The sequence below is a fragment of the Podarcis bocagei genome, assembly GCF_964188305.1.
Source record: "Podarcis bocagei genome assembly, chromosome: 12".
NCBI classification, from domain to species: Eukaryota; Metazoa; Chordata; class Lepidosauria; order Squamata; family Lacertidae; genus Podarcis; species Podarcis bocagei.
Window position 1 is genome coordinate 57946166 of NC_138137.1, and position 23102 is coordinate 57969267.

General features: G+C 48.1%; 1 protein-coding gene across 2 annotated transcripts; it reads left to right on the forward strand.

The window, feature by feature from the left end:
- Positions 1 to 70: 70 nt before the first annotated feature.
- Positions 71 to 21473, forward strand: LOC308569650 (tubulin delta chain-like; the record flags this gene model as incomplete). Of its 2 annotated transcripts, XM_081163820.1 has the most annotated exons (10): positions 71 to 168; positions 2298 to 2393; positions 3574 to 3635; positions 6290 to 6427; positions 8801 to 8942; positions 11266 to 11445; positions 12359 to 12454; positions 15595 to 15670; positions 16982 to 17123; positions 19258 to 21473. In XM_081163820.1, 10 exons carry the CDS (start codon positions 71 to 73, stop codon positions 19482 to 19484), a joined length of 1257 nt encoding a protein of 418 aa, XP_081019946.1. In that variant the 3' UTR covers positions 19485 to 21473. The 2 variants fall into 2 exon arrangements, with proteins under 2 accessions (XP_081019946.1, XP_081019947.1); XM_081163821.1 differs by lacking the exon at positions 2298 to 2393.
- Positions 21474 to 23102: the final 1629 nt, after the last annotated feature.

The following is a 23102-nucleotide window of genomic DNA, read 5'->3' on the forward strand; positions in this document are numbered from 1 at the left end:
ACATCTTCTCCTGTTGTGAGGTCCTATGTCTAACACTGGTATGTTCTTTGTCTTTACTCTTCCAGGAACCATGTCTGCTGTGTGGCTACAGATTGGACAGTGTGGCAACCAGATTGGGCAGGAATGGTGGCAAATCATTACCGGCACAAGTAACCGAGAAGCTGACATGTACGTCTGTTAGAAAAGCTTGCTGGATCAGACCACAGGCTTATAGTTGGGCCTCCAGTCTCTCGTGACTTTTCTCATTCATACATATGTATATGTATGTGTGTGTGTTTGCTTTCGTAGATTTTCACGTGTGTGTATATATATGTATATATATGCTTTCGTAGATTTTCACGGGTACAGGAATGCAGGTTTTGGTGTCTTCGGGTGTCTTCCCGTGTAAGAGTTGGGGTGTCTAGGCGACGTTTCGACGAGGTCTCACTCGTCATCTTCAGGCTGGTGCTCTGTTCTAGTAACAAGAAGCCGAAAGCACCAGCCTGAAGATGACGAGTGAGACCTCGTCGAAACGTCGCCTAGACACCCCAACTCTTACACGGGAAGACACCCGAAGACACCAAAACCTGCATGTATATATATACATATACATATATATAGATAGATAGATATATACACACACACACACACACACACACACACAATTTCCACAAATCATATAACATATTTTCTTATCTTACACAATATTTTGGACTTCCATCAACCACATCTGAAGATTTTTCAGTCTTTATCACTTTATCTGCATTTCATTAATTTCACTATTACTTTTAATAGTCCTTCACTAATAATTCTCTTCATACTTCTGTAATATTTCGCATAGTCCTCCTTACAAAACTTCTTGCAGTCCTACTAGCGTAATCTGTTGATTACAATTGCTTTTCAAATAATTCACATATTTACTCCAGTCCTCTGAGAATCTCCGATCCCGCAGGTTTCGAATCCTTCCTGTCATCTAATTTTGCATAGTCCATTAATTTTGTCTGCAATTCTTTCGTCGGTAGTTCTTCTTGTTTCCATTTCTGTGCCAATAGTACTCTTGCTGCTATTGCTGCATATAAAAACAGTTTATTATCCTGTCTATTAATATCCTCCTCTCACGACTTTTCTTGCTGGGTCGTTGTAAGGGTTTCAGTTAGTTGATGCATGTGAAGAACTCTGAATGCTTGGAAGTGGTTTATGATCATAACGTTTCTGTAATAATCATAGTTGTATCCTCTGGGCCCAGGGAAAAACATGGCCTCCTCTTTCCCTGGGTGGCCAGGAAAAAAATACGTCAATCAATTCCTCTGCCTTTTTAAAAGGCTTCAAATCAGAGACAGACCTTCGTCCTCACCCCTCAAGTATGTCTCAGTAGCTGAGCCAGGAGAAAGAAATACAGAGCTCTGGGTTTAATTTTGAATATAATGATGCGTAGAGGGATGCAATTCTTAATTTCTTGGCTGGAACTCCTTCTAGAGCTGTTCTGAAAAGCAATGGGCTTCTCAAAACCAGAAATGGTGAAAGCCATCTAACCCAAGGACTAGGATCCGGTGGCGTTCGATCTGCCGCTTGACTCCAGATCCCATCATCCCCAGCCAGCAGGGCCAGCGGTGAGAGATGATGGGAGTTGTGATCCCAGCAATATCTGGAGGATCACAGGCTCACCATTCCTTAAGCAACTCACATTTTTGGGGCGTGTTGTCAGTGACAAAAAGCCATCACTTACTACATTGCATTGAGTTTAAACAGACTTTGCACCGATCGTTTTGCATAGAGGGATGTCTCCAAAGTTCTGGAATCACTCCATCATAAAGGGTTAAGGGGACCCCTGACCATTACGTCCAGTCGTGACCGACTCTGGGGTTGCAGCACTCATCTCGCTTTATTGGCCGAGGGAGCCAGCGTACAGCTTCTGGGTCATGTGGCCAGCATGACTAAGCCGCTTCTGGCGAACCAGAGCAGCGCACGGAAACGCCGTTTACCTTCCCGCCAGAGTGGTACCTATTTATCTACTTGCACTTTGACGTGCTTCGAACTGCTAGGTTGGCAGGAGCAGGGACTGAGCAACAGGCGCTCACCCCGTCACGGGGATTCAAACCGCCGACCTTCTGATCGGCAAGTCCTAGGCTCTGTGGTTTAACCCACAGCGCCACCCGCGTCCCTCCATGATTCATAGAATCATACAATTGTAGAGGTGGAAGGGCCCCCGGCAATTGTCTAGTCCATCCCCCTGCGATGCAGGAATTTCAACTAAAACTAGGTGGACCGAAAGTGTCTTGGGTCTCCCCTGATGTGAGCTGCTGCTGTGTCTCTTCCAGTTACCCATTCTGCTCCCAGGATGCCCATCTGAGCGCTGTCTGTGTAGACAGTGAGCCCAAAGTGGTGAGGAAGCTGCAGAAACAAATCAAAAGAGGGTAAGTGGCAGGGGGCTCCATCTCCGCTGCCCTGCTTTCCTTGGAAGGCAACATAAGTAATCTCCAGGCCACTGTTAATAGATTTATTCGGGTAGTGGGTACAGTGGTACCTCAGGTTAAGTAGTTAATTCATTCCGGAGGTCCGTTCTTAACCTGAAACTGTTCATAACCTGAAGACCACTTTAGCTAATGGGGCCTCCTGCTGCCGCCGCGCCGGAGCACGCTTTCTGTTCTCATCCTGAAGCAAAGTTCTTAACCTGAAGCACTATTTCTGGGTTAGCGGAGTCTGTAACCTGAAGCGTTTGTATCCTGAGGTACCACTGTATTCCATGGAGATGGGGAAGGATCCAAGAGGGGACGAGCCTTTTATGAGATTGCATAGCCGAGAGAGGCTTGGAAGCTTTCAGCGTCTTCTGAAATCCCAGAAACTGGGGTGGGTAAGCGGGATTTCCAGTGGTGAAAGGTTGCCAGAAGGGTAAAGGGACCCCTGACCATTAGGTCCACTCGTGGCCGACTCTGGGGTTGCGGCGCTCATCTCGCTTTATTGGCCGAGGGAGCCAGCGTACAGCTTCCGGGTCATGTGGCCAGCATGACTAAGCCGCTTCTGGCGAACCAGAGCAGCGCACGGAAACGCCGTTTACCTTCCTGCTGGAGCGGTACCTATTTGTCTACTTGCACTTTGACGTGCTTTTGAACTGCTCGATTGGCAGGAGCAGGGACCGAGCAACGGGAGCTCACCCCGTCGCGGGGATTCGAACCGCCGACCTTCTGATCGGCAAGTCCTAGGCTCAGTGCTTTTACCCACAGCGCCACCCGCATCCCATTTAGCCAGAAGGCTAAATTGTGCGAAATAAGCTTTATATGCACATTCGCTTGGTTCAGATTGCAGAAATCCACTTTCTTGGTGAAAACTTTGTATACAGGTGATGACCGGTTTAGGTGCATCCAGTTGACATATGATCCCTTTTGGAAGTGGAAGACGGTAGAAACGGGGGTGGGGGCGACACAGTGCGCTTATATGCACTGCAGCGATGCGCACAGGGGCCAGGAACAGAACCCCCACGCGAAACATATTTTTATTCTATTGCTTTAGTGCACAGAGACCTAAATAAAGTCTCTCTGCCAGTTTCATCATTATCATCACCATTATTCCTTTTTCCTCCTCCCACCCCAAAACCAGGCTATTCAGAGAGTCCAATCTCATCATGGGGAAGCAGGGACGAGGCAGCAACTGGGCTTATGGTAAGAGCCCCCGAGTTCTCCGTTATAGCAATGCCCCATCATCACGCCGCTCAATGTTGGAGTTAACTTTTTATTAGCAAGAACATCTGCATAGGCTTGGCTGAGTGTCAGGCCTCATGAGCACAGCAGATCATCCCCAGTAGGTCTTGACATAGCTGTCAACGTTCCCCCCCCCCTTTTTTTAGGGAAATTCCCTTATTCCGAATAGGATTCCTCGGAAGAAAAGGGGAAAGTTGACAGCTATGGGTCTTCACTCATGGATCACTTGCCAAGACAGAAGGTCCCCACCTCTCCACAGTCTTAAGCTCCCTCCTTTCCAGGGTTTTCCCCAAGCAATCCGAAGTCAGCGCCCGCGTGCAACCAACCTCTGCTCTGCTCTTTTCAGACCTCTTCTGGTTCTGGGAGATAAGCAGGGAGAGGAGCTTGTCACAACAGGAAGGGGAGGTACTCTGGCTTCTTCAACAGCCTGACTCATCTCTGCCTCTTGGCTTCCTTCCTCTCCGGCTTCTGTCTCCGATTCTGGACTTTTCTCTGCCACAGACTCTCCCTGCTCACTAGGCTCTGTTGCTTCCAACACCTCCTCTTCCCAGTCTTCTCCCACTGAAAGCTCATCGTCATCCCATCTCCACTCCCCGGACTCTGAGCTCTCTTCCCTTGGGGGCTCCACAGCTCGATCACCGCCACCATTCCTCTGCATCCAACAACCTCTGGAAAGCTCGTAAGAATGGAAAGACAGTGGAAGAGAGCCAATATACCGTATTTTTGACTCACTTTTCCCCTCCTAAAAAGTAAGGGGGAATGTGTGTGCGTCTTATGGACCGAATGCAGGCTGCGCAGCTATCCCAGAAGCCAGAACAGCAAGAGGGATTGCTGCTTTCACTGCGCAGCGATCCCTCTTGCTCTTCTGGCTTCTGAGATTCAGAATTTTTTTTTCTTGTTTTCCTTCTCCAAAAACTAGGTGCGTCTTGTGGTCTGGTGCGTCTTATAGAGCGAAAAATACGGTATATGGAGGGAAATGGCAGGTACAGTTGTACCTCGGAAGTCGGACAGAATCCGTTCCGGAAGTGCATTCGACTTCTGAAACGTGGAGAAACCAAAGCGTGGCTCCTGCAGCCAATCAGAAGCCGTGGAAGCCTGGTCAAATAATAATAATAATAATAATAATAATTTATATCCCGGCCTCCCCAGCCGAAGCAGAGCTCAGAGTGGCTAACAACAGTAAAGTAATACAGCATTCTAAAATCAGTTCATTCTAAAATCAGTTCAAAATCAAATTATTGGCAACCACTCTACTAGAGTTCTGTGAGGATTACCGAAGGAGGGGGTCAGGCTGTGCCTTGGCCAAAGGCCTGGTGGAACAGCTCTGTCTTGCAGGCCCTGCAGAAAGACATCAGGTTCCACCAGATCGGGGCCACAGCCGAAAAAGCCCTGGCTCTGGTTGAGGCCAGCCTAACCTCTCTGTAGCCCGGGATCTCCAAGATGTTTTTGTTTGAAGACCGTAAGGTCCTCCGTGGGACATACCAGGAGAGGCAGTCCCGTAGGTACGTATAGGGCTTTAAAGGTTAAAACCAGCACCTTGAACCTGATCCTGTACTCCACCAGGAGCCAATGCAGCTGGTATAGCACTGGGTGAATGTGATCCCACGGCGAGGACCCCGTAAGGAGTGTTCGGCTTCCAAAAGAACATTCCAAAGCTGAATGTTTTCGATGGTTCGGGAGCTGGAATGTTTCACTCCCAAGGCGTTCGGGAGCCAAGGTACGACTGTATCTGAAAACGTGGGCAGCAGCATTAAGATAAATTCAACAGTGTAAAGAAGTTTTGATGGATGTTACAATGCAGGGATCTCCAACAGGTTGATCGCGATCTACTGATCAATCATGGCTGATTGTGGGACCCTGATCACCCCCCAAAAAAGCTCAACTACTTCTTATTTCCAAAAAAACCCTCAGCAACTTTGGATTTCTGTTATAATGGAATACTGATTGGTGTAGTTTACCGTATTTTTCGCTCTATAAGACTACAAGACGCACCTAGTTTTTGGAGGAGGAAAGCACGAAAAAAATAATCTGAATCCCAGAAGCCAGAATAGCAAGAGGGATTGCTGTTTTCACTGTGCAGCGATCCCTCTTGCTGTTCTGGCTTCTGTGATAGCTGCGCAGCCTGCATTCGCTCCATAAGACGCACACACATTTCCCCTTACTTTTTAGGAAAGAAAAAGTGTGTCTTATAGAGCAAAAAATACGGTATATAAAATATGTAGGGATTTATGCTGTGCAAAATGAACCATGGAAAGAAGAAGGGAAGTCCGTTCTGGAGGTCCGTTCGCAACATGAAAAGAGTGCAACCCGCAGCAGCACATCTGCGCATGCACAGGTTGCGATTTGGCGCGCATGCACATGATGTCATTTTGCACATTGCGCATGCGCGAGGGGCGAAACCCGGAAGTAACCCTTTCCAGTACTTCTGTGTCGCCGCGGGATGTAACCTGAAAGAGCGTTACATGAAACAAACGTAACGTGGTATGACTGTATTCTAAAATGTGAAACAAAAATTTAATAAAAATTATAATAATAAAAAGCAGGGACCCTCCTGCCCTGTTGCTCGTCTCCAGCAGCTGTTCTCACTTGGTGTCTGTACCTTTTGCGGTTCACAGGTTATCACGGCGTCCGTTCGGAGGGCGAGCAGAATTTGTGCAGTCGGACAATGGAGAGTCTGCGGAAAGAGGCCGAGAAAAGGGATTTCTACGGTGGGACTGTGCTGTTCCACAGCCTCAGCGGGGGCACAGGAGCTGGTGAGGACGTCGTTTGAATGAAATTTATTTTCCCCTCCCCTGACTACGGCCACAGCCACACAATGCATTTCGCCCAAAGAATCCCGGAAACCGTGGTTTGCACCTCATGGCGCTACACTTCCCAGCACCTGCGGTGAGCTACAGTTTCCAGTATTCTCTGCGGGAAGCCATGTGCTTTTAAAGGCACAGTGTGGGCTCCCTTTGAAGATGGTTCATAATAATAATCAACAACAACAAGGTCCATAAATAGCAACACCCTAGAGGTCCCGGGCCCTAAGGAAGTTAGATTAGCCTCAACCAGAGCCAGGGCCTTCTCAACACTGGCCCCGACCTGGTGGAACGCTCTGCCTCATGAGACCAGGGCCCTGCAGGATCTGATTTCTTTCCGCAGGACCTGTAAGACAGAGTTATTCTGCCTGGCCTTTGGCTTGGAATCAATTTGATTCCCTCCCCCTCTCCTTTTTTCCTTTCTCCTCCTGTGATGGAACTCCTATTTGGGGACTTCCCTGGCTTTTTTCTGGCCCATGTAGGACCAGCCTGGATAGTTAGCCTTGGTGAAGACTTGACGTTTTCATCCCCCCAAAAAGTTTTGTGAGTTTCTGCTGAAATGAGGCTGCATTTTAATGTTGTATTTTAATCTTGTTTTTAAGTTGCATTTCAATCAATTGTTTTTATACCGGTGTAAGCCGCCCTGAGCCCGGTCTTGGCTGGGGAGGGCAGGGTATAAATAAAATTTAACAACAACAAATTTACCGTATTTTTTGCACCATAACACTCACTTTTTTCCTCCTAGAAAGTAAGGGGAAATGTCTGTGCATGTTATGGAGGGAATGCCTATGGGTGGCATGCCTACGGATTTTCCTCCTCTAATAACTACGTGCGTGTTATGGTCAGGTGCGTGTTATAGAGCGAAAAATACGGTATTATCTATACCCCACCCATCTGGCTGGGTTTCCCCAGCCACTCTAGGCGGCTCCCAACAGAATATTAAAAACACGATAAAACACCAAACATTAAAAACTCCACTAAACAGGGTTGCCGTCAGCCAGCGCAGAATTCGGCAGCCAGGTTGCTCACCAGGACGAGGCAGTTTGCACATCTTGCACCGATCCTGGTCCAACTGCTCTGGCTGCCAGTTAGCTTCTGGCCCCAATCCAAAGTGCTGGTTTTGACCTGTAAAGCCTTAAACAGCTCAGGACGGCAATACCTCAAGGACCGCTTCTTCCCATATGAACCACCCTGGACCCTGAGATCACCTTCTGTGGCCCTCCTTCGTGTGCCGCCTCCTTGAGAGGTGCGGAGCGTGGCAACACGAGAACGGGGCCTTTTCTGCAGTGGCTCCCCCGTTTGTGGGATATTCTCCCCAGGGACGTTCGCCTGGCACCTTCATTATGCATATTTAGGCACCAGGCGAAAACTGTCCTCTTCAACAAGGCCTTTGGCCAATTAACATTCTAATAATAATAATTACATAACAATGTACGGAGGGACATTGCTGGAACATCTCTTAGGTTGGGGCAAATGCCTAAAATGTTTTAAATGGTTTTAATTGTGGTTCCTCTGTTTTGTTTTTGTCAGGCTGTGGTCTTGGGGTTGCGGTTATTTTAATTTGGGTATAAGTATAAACTCTTTATCATTGTTATTGGTTTCTATCAATTGGTTGGTTGGTTTGTTGCTCATATAGGATATTCTGTTTTTTTAATGCTTGGTGTTTTGGTGTGTTTTTATATATGCTGTAAGCCGCCTAGAGTGGCTGGGGAAGCCCAGCCAGATGGGCGAGATATACATATTATTATTGTTGTTGTTGTTGTTATTATTATTATTATTATTTATTAAAAATGTGTTTATTAGCAATTTCAACATAACAACTTATCCAAACATATCATATTCATTATTCCCCCCCTTCCCACCCCTCAAACCCTCCCTCCCCTCCTCAGAGACTTCCCTCAGCTCCTCTCTCTGATTTCTCAACACATATTATTTTCTGCATGTTGTAAAATTATGCAAATCCTTACATTATCTATCTACCATGTTATCAATCAATAAATTTGTGTATGTTTATTCAAAACCTGCCAGGGAGTCCAATTCAATTTGTTGTCTTTTTAAGTAATTTGTAAAAAGTTCCCATTCTTCTTTAAAGTCACAGTTGTCCTTATCTCGCAATTTGTATGTCAATTTAGCCAGTTCTGCATAATACATCAGTTTCTCTTGCCACTATTTTGTTGGGATTTATTCATTCTTCTTCTTCTTCTTCTTCTTCTTCTTATTATTATTATTATTATTATTATTATTATCAGTGATAATAATAGCAACTCCTTCTTTCCCTGCTGTTAAGCAATGCTAAACTGTTTGCGTTGGCCTCTTCTCCCCTAGGGCTGAGTTCCCGGTTGTGCGAAGCCATTCGAGAAGAGTACCCCCTCGGCCACATCCTGTCCGTATCGGTGGCACCGCACCAAGCTGGTGAGAGCCCCCTGCAGCACTACAACGCCCTGTTGTGCCTGTCTTGGCTTCAGAGGTGAGTAAAAGAAGGTCTGTCTCTTGCAAGGCTTGGCCAGCAAAAGGAAAAAAGCAACGGCACTGGAATATAGCTGACTTAAGATCTACAGTGGTGCCTCGCAAGACGAAAAGAATCCCTTCTGTGATTCTCTTCGTCTAGCGGTTTTTTTTGTCTTGCGAAGCAAGCCCATTGAAGGATTAGCGGATCGGATCAGCTGATAAGCGGCTTAGCGGCTTAGAAAAAGGGGGGGAGGGGGGAAAAACCTGCAGGAACTCGCAAGACATTTTCGTCTTGCGAAGCAAGCCCATAGGAGATTCGTTTTGCGAAGCACCTCCAAAACGGAAAACTCTTTCGTCTAGCGAGTTTTCCGTCTTGCGAGGCATTCGTCTTGCGGGGCACCACTGTACTCAGGGTAGACACGTCAGAATGAATGTGCCAGAGTTAGGCATTTCCACTTTATTTCAACGGTTCTCCTCCAAGCATGGCAAGCATTTATTTATTTTTAACATCTTTACTGAAAGTTCAAAAAGTACATAACTATATGTGCACCAGCGATGCGGGTGGCGCTGTGGGTAAAACCTCAGTGCCTAGGACTTGCCGATCGCATGGTCGGCGGTTCGAATCCCCGCGGCGGGGTGAGCTCCCGTCGTTCGGTCCCAGCTCCTGCCCACCTAGCAGTTAGAAAGCACCCCTAAGTTCAAGTAGATAAATAGGTACCGCTTTATAGCGGGAAGGTAAACGGCGTTTCCATGTGCTGCGCTGGTGCTGGCTCGCCAGAGCAGCTTCGTCATGCTGGCCACGTGACCCGGAAGTGTCTCCGGTCAGCGCTGGCCCCCGGCCTCAAGTGAAATGGGCGCACAACCCTAGAGTCGGACACGACTGGCCCGTACAGGCAGGGGTACCTTTACCCTTATATGTGCACCAGACATGGTGAGATGCGACCAAAAAGGAGAAACAGAAGCCGCGCAGAAGGGAAAACAAGGGGGGAGGATGGGGGGGAACCCCAAACTGAATATTTTACAAGGTTGTTATTATAAAAAATTCCTTCCAGTAGCACCTTAAAGACCAACTAAGTTAGTTCTTGGTATGAGCTTTCGTGTGCATGCACACTTCTTCAGATACACAGGTTGTTATTGTACTTCACCAGATCTTAACCTGTTCCAGTATTTGTAAGAATGGATTCCAAATATCATTGAATTTGTCCATGGCAAGCCTGCGTCTATATGCAAGTTGTTCATATATAAACAAGCGCAAAAGAACAACAAACCTCTGGTTACGTGAAACATTCAATAAACACACAATACATAACCCGCTGTACGTTTGAAAAAAATAATATATACTATTCGTTGTATTGAATTGTAGATTTTAACAGAAGTAGCTCATAAAGTTCAACTAAAAATGTAGAAGATCCAGTGGATCAGTTCATACTCTAATCAGCTTATGCATAAGGTCCATATATGTGAAAGTGTCTATTCCACCTGTCTGTTCATAGAGTCCAACAATCCACACAAAAGGTTGTGGCAGTCTGGCAAGGATTTCCGGAATATTAGCCATGTTTCGCCGTCTTAGGCTTCATCAGTAGTACAAACTCATATACGATATCACAGGACAGTGGATCTTATAGCATAGTAGTAGCTGCTGTAAGGCAGGATATAAAATAATAATAATCATCATCATCATCACTGCAGATGCTGACAACAGTCACGAAATTAAAAGACGCCTGCTTCTTGGGAGAAAGGCGATAACAAACCTAGACAGCATCTTAAAAAGCAGAGACATCACCTTGCCATCAAAGGTCCGTATAGTTCAAGCTATGGTTTTCCCAGTCGTGATGTATGGAAGTGAGAGCTGGACCATAAAGAAGGCTGATCGCCGAAGAATGGATGCTTTTGAATTATCTTGCTGGAGGAGACTCTTGAGTGTCCCATGGACTGCAAGAAGATCAGAGCCATCCATTCTGAAGGAAATCAGCCCTGAGTGCTCACTGGAAGGACAGATCCTGAAGCTGAGGCTCCAAGACTTTGGCCACCTCATGAGAAGAGAAGACTCCCTGGAAAAGACCCTGATGTTGGAAAAGATGGAGGGCACAAGGAGAAGGGGACGACAGAGGACGAGATGGTTGGACAGTGTCCTCGAAGCTACCAGCATGAATTTGACTAAACTGCGGGAGGCAGTGGAAGACAGGAGTGCCTGGCGTGCTCTGGTCCATGGGGTCATGAAGAGTCGGACACGACTAAACGATATAATAATAATAATAATAATAATAATAATAATAATAATAATAATAATAATAAATTAGTCTATCAGAAATGCCCCTGACCCGGCTTTGCCCTCCTCCCAGGTATGCAGACGGGGTCCTTCTGTTTCACAACGATGAGGTTCTGAAGCAGGCAGCCGCTCCCCTGGCAAGGAAAGACACTCCTGAAGCCTCGTGCCAAGTCTCCTTCCCTTCTATGAATGCCTACCTCGCTTCCTGCCTTGCTGGGCTTCTCTGCCCACTAAAGATTTTCACATCACAAAGGTGAGTCCGAGGCAGGAGCTTGGAACAGGGGCTGACTTTTGCTGCTTCCTGTCCAGCCGACCCTTGATTGAGGAGCCGTTCCATTGCATTCTCTTAAGAAAGGCCAAATGCTTTCTGCAGACGTGTGCACCTGAGATAGCCTTCCCCAGCCTAGCACCCAATAGGCATTCCGGACTACAACTTCCATCCTAAACGCCCTCGGCCCTTTATACCTGAAGGAGCGTCTCCACCTCCATCGTTCAGCCCGGACACTGAGGTCCAGCTCCGAGGGCCTTCTGGCGGTTCCCTCCCTGCGAGAAGTGAGGTTACAGGGAACCAGGCAGAGGGCCTTCTCGGTGGTAGCGCCCACCCTGTGGAACACCCTCCCATCAGATGTCAAGGAAATAAACAGCTGTCTGACTTTTAGGAGACATCTGAAGGCACCTCTGTTTAGGGAAGTTTTTAATGTTTAGTGTTTTTAATACAGTGGTACCTTGGGTTAAGAACTTAATTTGTTCCATAGGTCCATTCTTAACCTGAGGTACTATTTCTAGGTTAGCGGAGTCTGTAACCTGAAGCGTCTGTAACCTGAGGTACCACAGGTTACAGACGCTTCAGGTTACGGACTCTGCTAACCCAGAAATAGTACCTCAGGTTAAGAACTTTGCTTCAGGATGAGAACAGAAATTGCGCGGCGGCAGCAGTGGGAGGCCCCATTAGCTAAAGTGGTGCTTCAGGTTAAGAACAATTTCAGGTTAAGAATGGACCTCCGGAATGAATTAAGTACACTGTATTCTGTTGGGAAACCCAGCCAGATGGGCAGGGTATAAAATTATTATCCTTATTATCCAGCCCCAAAATGGTTTGGGAGGCCCTGGGGCAGGTGTTGCCTGTTACGTCTGCTCTTCTCAGTTCCCTGTCCCTTTCTTTGCAGTGGGGTTAGCCTGGGGATGGAGCCCTGGGAGCTGCTGAGAACCGTCTGCCCCATGCCTGCCTTCAAGTTCCTCCACACAGCCCAAGCCAGCACAAGGTAGGAACAGGGGCCTCACTGGGAGGCTTCAACTCGTTTCTGAGCACAATTCAAAGTGTTGGTGCTGACCTTTAAAGCCCTAAACGGCCTCAGCCCTGTATACCTGAAGGAACGTCTCCACCCCCATTGTTCTACCTGCAAACTGAGATCCAGTTCCGAGGGCCTTCTGGTGGTTCCCTCGCTGCGAGAAGCCAAGTTACAGGGAACCAGGCAGAGGGCCTTCTCGGTGGTGGCGCCCACCCTGTGGAACGCCCTCCCACCAGATGTCAAAGAGATGAACAACTACCAGACTTTTAGAAGACATCTGAAGGCAGCCCTGTTTAGGGAAGCTTTTAATGCTTAATAGGTTATTGCATTTTAGTGTTTTGTTGGAAGCCGCCCAGAGTGGCTGGGGAAACCCAGCCAGATGGGCGGGGCATAAATAATAAATTATTATTATTATTATTATTATTATTATTATTATTATTATTATTATTATTATTATTATTATTATTATTATTACTGCTGTGTTGCTTGTTTTGCAGGGGGTGATACTAGATGACCCGGCATTGTAGGAGTTTGAAGTAGTGGAGGAAAAGCCCTGTTGCCCTAGCACAGGCATAGGCAAACTCGGCCCTCCAGATCTTTTTGGGACTACAATTCCCATCATCCCCGACCATTGGTTCTGTTAGCAAGGGATGATGGGAGTTGTAGTCCCAAAACAGCTGGAGGGTCAAGTCCGGGGATGCCTGCGGGAGCTAGAATGCCGAATCCAGGCCAAAGTCTTATTTTCATTAAAACAGCTCTATTTCAAACAAAGGTGTAGAGTGAAGTCTATATTTTCATACATAAAGTAGGCAACAACTGCCGCTCAGATGTTATCAGCCCAGAGACGGAAGGAAGAGACAACCCCGACCAGAGAAGAATGGCACACCAAGACGATGGACTATGCCGAAATGGCAAAATTAACTCAGCTCAGGAAGCTCAGGAACCAAGAAGTCAAAAGCTTTAAAAAAGAATGGGGGGAAATTATAGTTTACTTAGGAGACCACTGTAAGGAGATGACAGCATTAGCAGGATTTTAAACACTCTTGTAATGTAATGAAAAATTACGGACAATTTAGATGGACAAAAAACGAGATAACAAACTGATAAAGGTAAAGGGGACCCCTGACCATTAGGTCCAGTCGCGTCTGACTCTGGGGTTGCAGCGCTCATCTCCCTTTATTGGGCGAGAGAGCCGGCGTACAGCTTCCGGGTCATGTGGCCAGCATGACTAAGCTGCTTCTGGCGAACCAGAGCAGCGCACGGAAACGCCGTTTACCTTCCTGCCAGAGTGGTACCTATTTATCTACTTGCACTTTGACGTGCTTTCGAACTGCTAGGTTGGCAGGAGCAGGGACCGAGCAACGGGAGCTCACCCCATCACAGGGATTCGAACCGCCGACCTTCTGATCAGCGAGTCCTAGGCTCTGTGGTTTACCCACAGCACTACCCGCGTCCCAACAAACTGATAGGCAGTTATAAATGTTATTATTGGGACCCATGGCCGAGGTGGGAGTAGGTCACAAGATTCAGAGTAATCTCTGTGTATGGATTTTTGTATTTGTTTTGTTACATTTGTTTCTTATTCTTTTAAAATCAAATAAAAATTATTTATATATATTTTAATACACAAAAGTAAAATAAAAATTCCATACAGTGGTACCTCGGGTTAAGTACTTAATTCGTTCTGGAGGTCCGTACTTAAACTGAAACCGTTCTTAACCTGAAGCACCACTTTAGCTAATGGGGCCTCCCGCTGCCGCCGCGCCACCACTGCGCAATTTCTGTTCTCATCTTGAAGCAAAGTTCTTAACCCGAGGCACTATTTCTGGGTTAGCAGAGTCTGTAACCGGAAGCATATGTAACCCAAAGTACCACTGTTGTACCAGAATATATAGTGCTGCCTGACCCAGTTTAACTGGTATATAGACAGTGGGATGGCTCAGTCGTTATGTAGAAGGTCCCAGGATCAGTCGCCAATAGCACCTCCAAAATAGCATCTCCTTCTCCGAAACCCTGGAGGGCCACCTGTCAGCCTGTGTACTAGATGGGTCTTTGGTCTGTCTTGGTATAAGCAGCGCCCATCATGGGCTGGCTAAGATGCAGAAGAATGGTGCAAGGGGAACCCCCAGGGAAAGGCAGCTCAGAGCAGCAGGGCTTGTTGCTGGGACAGAGATGAGCGGTCAGACTGGGAAGAGGAGGTGCCGGAAGCTGAAGAGGCAACGGCTTAGTGAGCAGGGAGAGTCTGGGGCAGAGAGCAGTCCTGAGGCGGAGAGGAAGGGAGCCAAGTAGCAGAGATGAGGCTATGCGACAACGGCCGCGAGTTCTGGTAGCACAAGGCTGGAAGACTGAAGAAACCCCAACTAAAGAATCATGGCAAGAAAAATTGATGGACTATGCAGAACTGGCAAAACTGACATATAAGCTACGGGACGAGGATAACTGTGACTTTAAGGATGAATGGGAACCCTTTACAAAGTATTTGAAGACGGAACAAAGCGAACTGGACTCCTTGGCTGGCTTTGAATAAACATTCACAAGCTTTTTATGGATAATAATCAGCTAAATAGTTTGAGGATCTATACAACTGTGTAAGATGCAGAAAACAGCATTCTTAGAGAAATCAAAGACTGGAACTGAGGGAAGTCGGGGGTGGGGGGGTTGTGGGGGGGAGGGAGGAAAAATGGGGGGGACAAGGATGATATGTTTTTGGATAATATGTCTTGTTATAATTTTGAATAATATTTTTTTTTAAAGAAGAAGCAGCAGAGATGAGGCAGGTTGCTGGGGAAGCAGGTTGCTGGGGGTCTCCCCCTCCTGCTGTGATCAGCTGCTATTGCCCCTGGTCTCCCAGAACCAGAAGAGGTATGAAGAGGGGGGAGCAAAGATAGGCAGGGTGATGGAGTCTCAGATTCCGGCGGGGAAAGTGAGAAAGCAAGGGCCTTCAGTCCCCACAGCTGATCTGCTGAGGGTCTAACTAGGCCTGGCTTCCTGAGCTGTTTCGTTTCTTTGAAAAAAGAGTTAAGTTCTCTGACACTGTTGGAGTTATTGCTCCTTACCTCCCTCCATATGGGATTGCCTTTGTGGTGAGTGGGGTCTGCGTTTCATTTCCCCAGGGGGACGGTGTTTTGGGACAGTCTGGCGTCTTCCGTGCTGCAGCCGCTGCCTCGCCAGTCTCTGGATGGAAAACCTGTATCTTTTCACTGGGGGGAGTTAAATGAGTAACTTGGGCTTCTCTACCTCTGGGCGTTTGCCCCCGTGCAGGCTGCAGTGTAAAATTCAGAGGAAGAATCTCCTGCCTCGGATAGCAGATCATACTAGGAATTCAGCTGGGATAGAAGGTCCACTGTCCCTCAGACCTTGTTGGGGGCCGGACTATATTTTTTTGGGGGGTAATGAACGAATTCCTATGCCCCACAAATAACCCAGAGATGTATTTTAAATAAAAGCACACATTCATAGAATCATAGAATCATAGAGTTGGAAGAGACCACAAGGGCCATCGAGTCCAATGCCCTGCCAAGCAGGAAACACCATCAGAGCACTCCTGACATATGGTTGTCAAGCCTCTGCTTAAAGACCTCCAAAGCAGGAGACTCCACCACACTCCTTGGCAGCAAATTCCACTGTTGAACAGCTCTTACTGTCAGGAAGTTCTTCCTAATGATAAGGTGGAATCTTCTTTCTTGTAGTTTGGATCCATTGCTCCGTGTCCGCTTCTCTGGAGCAGCAGAAAACAACCTTTCTCCCTCCTCTATGTGACATCCTTTTATATATTTGAACATGGCTATCATATCACCCCTTAACCTCCTCTTCTCCAGGCTAAACATGCCCAGCTCCCTTAGCCGTTCCTCATAAGGCATCGTTTCCAGGCCTTTGACCATTTTGGTTGCCCTCCTCTGGACACGTTCCAGTTTGTCAGTGTCCTTCTTGAACTGTGGTGCCCAGAACTGGACACAGTACTCCAGGTGAGGTCTGACCAGAGCAGAATACTCTGATCTAGATGCTATACTCCTATTGATGCAGCCCAGAATTGCATTGGCTTTTTTAGCTGCCGCGTCACACTGTTGGCTCATGTCAAGTTTGTGGTCAACCAAGACTCCTAGATCCTTTTCCACCAGGCAGGCCCCACAAATAACCCAGAGATGCATTTTAAATAATAGGACACATTCTACTCATGTGAAAATACGCTGATTCCCAGACTGTCCGTGGGCCAGATTTAGAAGGCGATTGGGCCGGATCCAGTTCCCTGCCCATGGAACAAACTCTTTGTAAAATCCAGCCCAAAGCGGAATTTGGAAGGTAGTTTCAAAGAACAAATACCCTTAATGAAAACCGTCCGGCTGGATTTCCCTGTTCCTGCTCTGTTTAGCCTAAGGAATTCCTGCTCCCTCGGGAGCATCCGTGGATGCAAGTCCCATGGAAGGGCAGCAGGTGGTGGGTCGGGTGGTGAGGGCTCTTCCATCTCCCTTGTGCTTTGGTCCTTAGCAGGCTTGCCGGCAGCACCAGAGCACAGCCGTGCTGGCCGTGGCCCGCGGCCCCCGGGATGACGCCTTTCTCGCGAACCCCAGTTTGGTCCTGAGGAAGCTGAGGCAAGGCTACCGCTGCGTTTCGTGGAACCCCTTCGCTGCTACTTACTGGACAGGTCAGTCTCGCAAGCCCCTGGTTCTGGTTCTGCCCAGGACATTTATTATTATTATTATTACTACTACTATTACAGTCATACCTTGGGTTGAAGTAGCTTCGGCTTGAGTGTTTTCAGGTTGCACTCCGCGGCAACCCGGAAGTAACAGAGCGCGTTACTTCTGGGTTTCGCCGCTAACGCATGCGCAGACGCTCACAATGACGTCACACTCGTGCGCGGAAGCGGCGAATCGCAGCACGTGCAGACGCGGGTTGCGTTCGCTTCAGGGTACGAACGGGGTTCCAGAACGGCTCCCGTTCGCATCCAGAGGTACCACTGTACTGCTTACTGAATCTATATACAGTGGTACTTTGGTTCTCAAACTTAATCCGTTCCGGAAGTCCGTTCCAAAACCAAAGTGTTCCAAAACCAAGGCACGCTTTCCCGTAGAAAGTAATGCAAAATGGAATAATCCGTTCCAGACTTTTAAAAACAACCCCTAAAACAGCAATTGAACATGAATTTTACTATCTAACGAGACCATTAATCCATAAAATGAAAGCAATAAACAATGTACTGCAGTCACACAATCAATCCGTCAGTAGCTGAACTGGGCTCCACACAGTCTGTCTCTCTCTCTCTCTCTCTCTCTCTCTCTCTCACTCACACACACACACACACAGAGAGAGAGAGAGAGCCACAAAAACACAAAATAAATAGCAAAAACAGACAAAACTCAGTGTAACACTCAAATGGGAAATGTAACACTCAAAATAGTGCACATTCGGTTTCCGAAAAATGTTCGCAAACCAGAATACTTACTTCCGGGTTTACAGTGTTTGGGTTCCAGGTTTTTGGAGTACCAAGGCGTTTGAGAACCAAGGTACCACTGTAGTGAAATCTCCCAGTAACACAAGTTTTCTCTGAGCAGCTCATAAATAGCAACACTTGAAGTGCAGTGTAGGACAATGAAGGCTATGGGAAAGGAGAAACGCAGATATTTAAGAGGGCCAAACCATAAAGCACAAAAAATATTTTTTATTGATTTTACAAAATTAATCTCAGGTTAAGACATTGATATTCCAAAATTTAAAAAGATTCTTTTGAATCTTAGGATTTCCCTCCTCCCCCTCCATGGGTCCTTAGTATATCCAAGTCAACTGCATATTATAATTTATCCACATTGAAGTTCTCCACAATATCCATAGTCTCTTTAACATTGCAGGAGTTGTTAAAAGTCTGCCAAAGAACTCAAGTGATTACCGTGTTCCTTTAGATACATTTTGTATTTGTCCCATTCCTTGTTGAAGTTTTGATCCTCCTGATTTCTGACTTTCCCTATCAATCTTGCTATCTCCGCATAGTCTGATAATTTCACCTGCTAGTCCGCTGAGTGAGCACTCAGGGCTGATTTCCTTCAGAGTGGATTGCTTTGATCTTCTTGCAGTCCATGGGACTCTCAAGAGTCTCCTCCAGCACCAGAATTCAAAAGCATCACTTCTTCGGTGATCAGCCTTCTTTATGGTCCAGCTCTCACTTCCATACATCACTACTGGGAAAACCATAGCTTTAACTATACGGACCTTTGTTGGCAAGGTGATGTCTCTGCTTTTTAATATTATATCCAAGCACGATTAGTTTTAAAGGCCTGGCTGAATTATGATGCCAGGAGAATTTCTCTGGGGAGGCTGTTCCATGGGGTGGGGGCATCTTTGGATGCAGTTTCCAACACATCCTGATGATGTGCTTTGGACATCTGCTGTAAATCTATATATTTTAGGCTGGCTCCAGTTGTTGTTGTTTAGTTGTTTAGTCGTGTCCGACTCTTCGTGACCCCCTGGACCAGAGCAGGCCAGGCACTCCTGTCTTCCACTGCCTCCCGCAGTTTGGTCAAACTCATGCTGGTAGCTTCGAGAACACTGTCCCACCATCTCGTCCTCTGTCGTCCCCTTCTACTTGTGCCCTCCATCTTTCCCAGCATCAGGGTCTTTTCCAGGGAGTCTTCTCTTCTCATGAGTTGGCCAAATATTGGAGCCTCAGCTTCAGGATCTGTCCTTCCAGTGAGGACTCAGGGCTGATTTCCTTCAGAATTAAGCCTTTCCTTAAGGCTGGCTCCAGAGCTTGTGCTAATCCACCACCTCTGTCCTCCCTCCAGATGCTGCCAGCCTCGTGGCTCCCGGCCGGCACAGCTTGACCGTCTGTGCCAACCACAGCAGCTCAGCTGACCTCCTGCAGCGGGTGGAGCGGCGGGCGAGGGCCATGTACGAGAGCAACGCTTTCCTGCACTGGTACTGGAGGCACGGCTGCGAGGAAGGAGATTTTGAGCAGGCCTTTGAGACAGCGCGCTCCGTCCTGGGAGATTACAGCCACCTCGGGGAGTGAGAGCGACGGATGCAGGACCTCTAACAGACCACCTCGTAACACTTGGGAGGAGCGGGGCCCAAGGAAATGTGGGGTGACTCTCGTTATGAATGTGCCACCCCCTGCAATCCACACCTGAACACACCCCAGGGTCAGCATGGCTGTGTGACTGTGTAAAACAGGGTTTCCAAACTTTGCTGTTTTTGGACTACAGTTCCCATCATCCCTGACTACTGCTAGCTAAGGATGATGGGAGTTGTAGTCTAAAAACTGCGGGAGACCAAGTTTGGGAAAGGACCTGACTCTGGCTTTCAAATGTATACCTGGAATCCCTTTTACAGACGCTCTGGCCCACCCAGGAATGCTTTTGGGAATGATTCTCTTGGGAGGGTCAGAATGAGTCCTCTACCTAAAGTTTTCGGGGCACTTCCTGAACTTCAGCTCCCATGAGCCCCATTCAGCATGGCTTTTGGTCAAGGATGATGGGAGCTGCAGTCCGGCGACATCCGAAGGGCATCAGGAGCCTCATCCCTCTCTTTGAGCAAGGCCTGTCCATAGGGATCTCCAAAACCTAGTGCCCTGCCTGCTGACTTTCTGTGAAAGAATCACGTGTCCATCTGCGATGGGCTCCCAGATAGTGTCCCACCAACCCGCAGTGGTCTGTGAATGTCCATGCTGGAGAGTTTTAATTTTAATAAATTCCAAAGCATTTATCACAGTGCTGGACAGTTGCTATACAACAGGCAGGAGAATCATTAAGTGGTTCGTGAAGACCCTCAGTAACTTTCAAGTGGTCCGTGGAAGGTTTGGAAACCAGTGCTCTGTGCTTTAAAACATCCAGCAACGTCCCTTAGTTGGAGATCCGTAGTGTACATAGGGCAACGTTTGCCCCACGCCACCCCGGCACTCTCCAGATGTTTGCCACTGCAACTCCCAAAAGGCCAGTACGAAAGGGTGCAGTGTGGGCGCCAGGGGGGACCTCTGTGGGTGAGGCCAGGTGCTATTTGGGGGAGCTCTGTTCTAATAGATGGGTACTGTCACAGAGATGGCAGGGAAGGCTCCGGAGTTGAAGGAGGGGAAGAGAGAGGGGCCGGTAGAAGAGGCAGCACTGAAAGAGGGTGGAGAGCAAGGGGAAGCTACTCAGGTGATGTTATCAGGCATCAGCACCTCTCTACCAGCTCAGGCACTGTACTGGTCCCGAGGGTTAACTGTGCGGCGAGGTCCGAGTCCAGTCCGAGGTCGAGGGTGCGGTATGGAGGCTGTCCATCAAAGCTGAAGCGGGATCCAAGGAAGGGAGTCGGGTGAGGTCAGGAACTCTGGCAGACGAGCAGGACAGGGTGCAGGCAGGAACAGGCTACCAACAATGTTGCTCCCGCAACCTGGGACTAGGGCTGGCTGGCTTTTATCTCCCCCGAGCCATAGGGCGGCCCCGGTCCACAGGTGACTCACCTCTCCTGGCCTGGAGGCGAGCACTCCTCCTGCAGGAACTTAGTTCCCTCCGCCTCTCTGCCCTGAGCCTCTGCAGCTCAGAAGAAGCTGGAGGGTTACTGGACCCAGAGGCAACCTCAGCTTCCTCTGACGGGACTGAGAAAGGAGCACCTGCAGGCAATGGGTCCTCCATCACTTCAGGAGCCAGAGCAGACTCAGCTGGTGTCTGCTCCTGAGGATCTGGCACAGGTGAGGACCCTTCAGGCTCAGGCCCCAGCCCCAGCTCAGCTGGTTCTGGAGGCGGGGAATCCTGTGCAGGCTGGGATCCCTCAGGTTCAGCCTCCGAGTCCGAATCACAGGCCATCACAGGCACGGAGGGAGAGGGAAGACCTGTTTCGTCAGCTCAGGACAGGAGGGGGTTAAAACGCCGGGAACAACCGTTTGGGATTGCCCAAGGTGCTTTGCTGGAGGAGGAGCAGGAAGTCCCCTCTCCCAGGATCTGCTATGGATGATTCGGACGCTGGAAGTGATGCTCTGTGCCTTGTAAATATGTACAATAAAGGCTGTAAAATACGTCTCTGATTGAGCAGAGGGATTTATTGCGAAGGGCTCAACAAACCCATCACAGGCGCAGAGGTGGCAGTGCCCTCGTACTGCGGCGAAGGAAACTGCTTTCCCTGCCTGTCAGAGAACCGCCATCGGCTCCGGGGCGAGAGGGGAAAAGCCGGATGGATTACAGAGAGCCCCCAAAGATTGTGGGAAGCAGCACCTCCTCAGCGGAGGAGAGTAACCATGCCTCCAGTGGAGAGGAGCTGCAGGGCTCGGAGGAGGCGTGGTGGTGCCAGGACACCTTGCCTGGGCAAAGGGGGGAGGAGAGAGGTCCTCCGTTACCCACGCCCTCCCTGCGCAGTAGGCCTCTGCGCCGAGAGGGGAAGCGCAGACTGGGCATCAAGAAACTACTTTCCCGGGGAAGGTTTAAGGACCGCCCACTCTCAGATTCTGCCAGTGAATGAGCCAGCCACGGAATAGTGGCGCTCTGCATGGTGAAGGTTTTTTCTGGCACCAATAACAAGGCTTTACAACAGACCTGGGAGGCATTTGCCTGATTGCTCTTGAGCAACCCCCTGATATCCTTACACTGCCCATCACCCTCCAATCTCCCATCTTTCAGGGGCAGAGGAGGAGCAAGCGTCAAGGTCATGTCAAGACCTTTGCTATTCAAGAGGAAGGTCTGCTCCAACAACAATCACAGGCAATGTCGGGCCATCCCTTCACAGAACTGCCTTTCCAAACAGTCCGCGCCACTGAAAAATGAGCTGCTTAACAGTGGAAGATTGGCAGATGAAGATGATGGATTTTTCGGAGCTGGCCAACCTGACCGGAAGAGTCCGCGACCAGAAGGAGGAGGAGGAGTACCAGGAAGAATGGAAGAAATTTAAAGATTGCTTAGTTAAATATGTTAAGATAACTTAATGGGAAGAGCTTGCAAATAAATCGATAGGCTTAGGAGTGAAATATGTAAGGATCAGATTTAAGATGTTTAATGTCAAACTTAGAAAGAATGAAAGAGGTTAAGTGACCCAAGTTATTTTTTTGAGAAAATCGATTTTGGAAAACTGTTAAAAATGAGATACAATGAAATTCAACCAAGGGGGTTTGAGGAAGTCACTTAATAATGTTACCAAGATCTAAATAAGATGTTTGTTTGTGTGTTTTGAAACTGTGAAAATCAATAAAAAAACTGAAAAAAGAAAAATGAGCTGCTTAATTTGGAGACTTGAGTCCCCTATTATGGACTTTTCCTGAAATGTAGGATATCCCCTGAAACGGGTACCCTGCTGTCTTCTGAAGCCCTTGGCCGCTGGGAAGAAATTCCTCTACAAGGATGGCAGAAGGAGCATGTAGGACAAAAGGGTGCAGTCCCAAACCAAACTGTCCAGGTAGATTCCTCTTTGAAGGGGAATTGGCCCCATTCTTGAGAAGTGTTTGAATGAAGCCCTCGTCTTCCTCTCTCTCTCTCTCTCTCTCTCTCTCTCTCTCTCTCTCTCTCTCTCCCCGCCTATCAGCAACAGGATAAGGAGGGGAGGTTTCCTAGCTCAGCCTTCCCCAACTACAACTCCCAGCATCCCCTTCTCATTGACATTGGGGACTTGACATCTTTCCGCAGGGCCTGCAAGACAGCTGTTCCGCCTCGCTTTGGTTTGGGCTCGG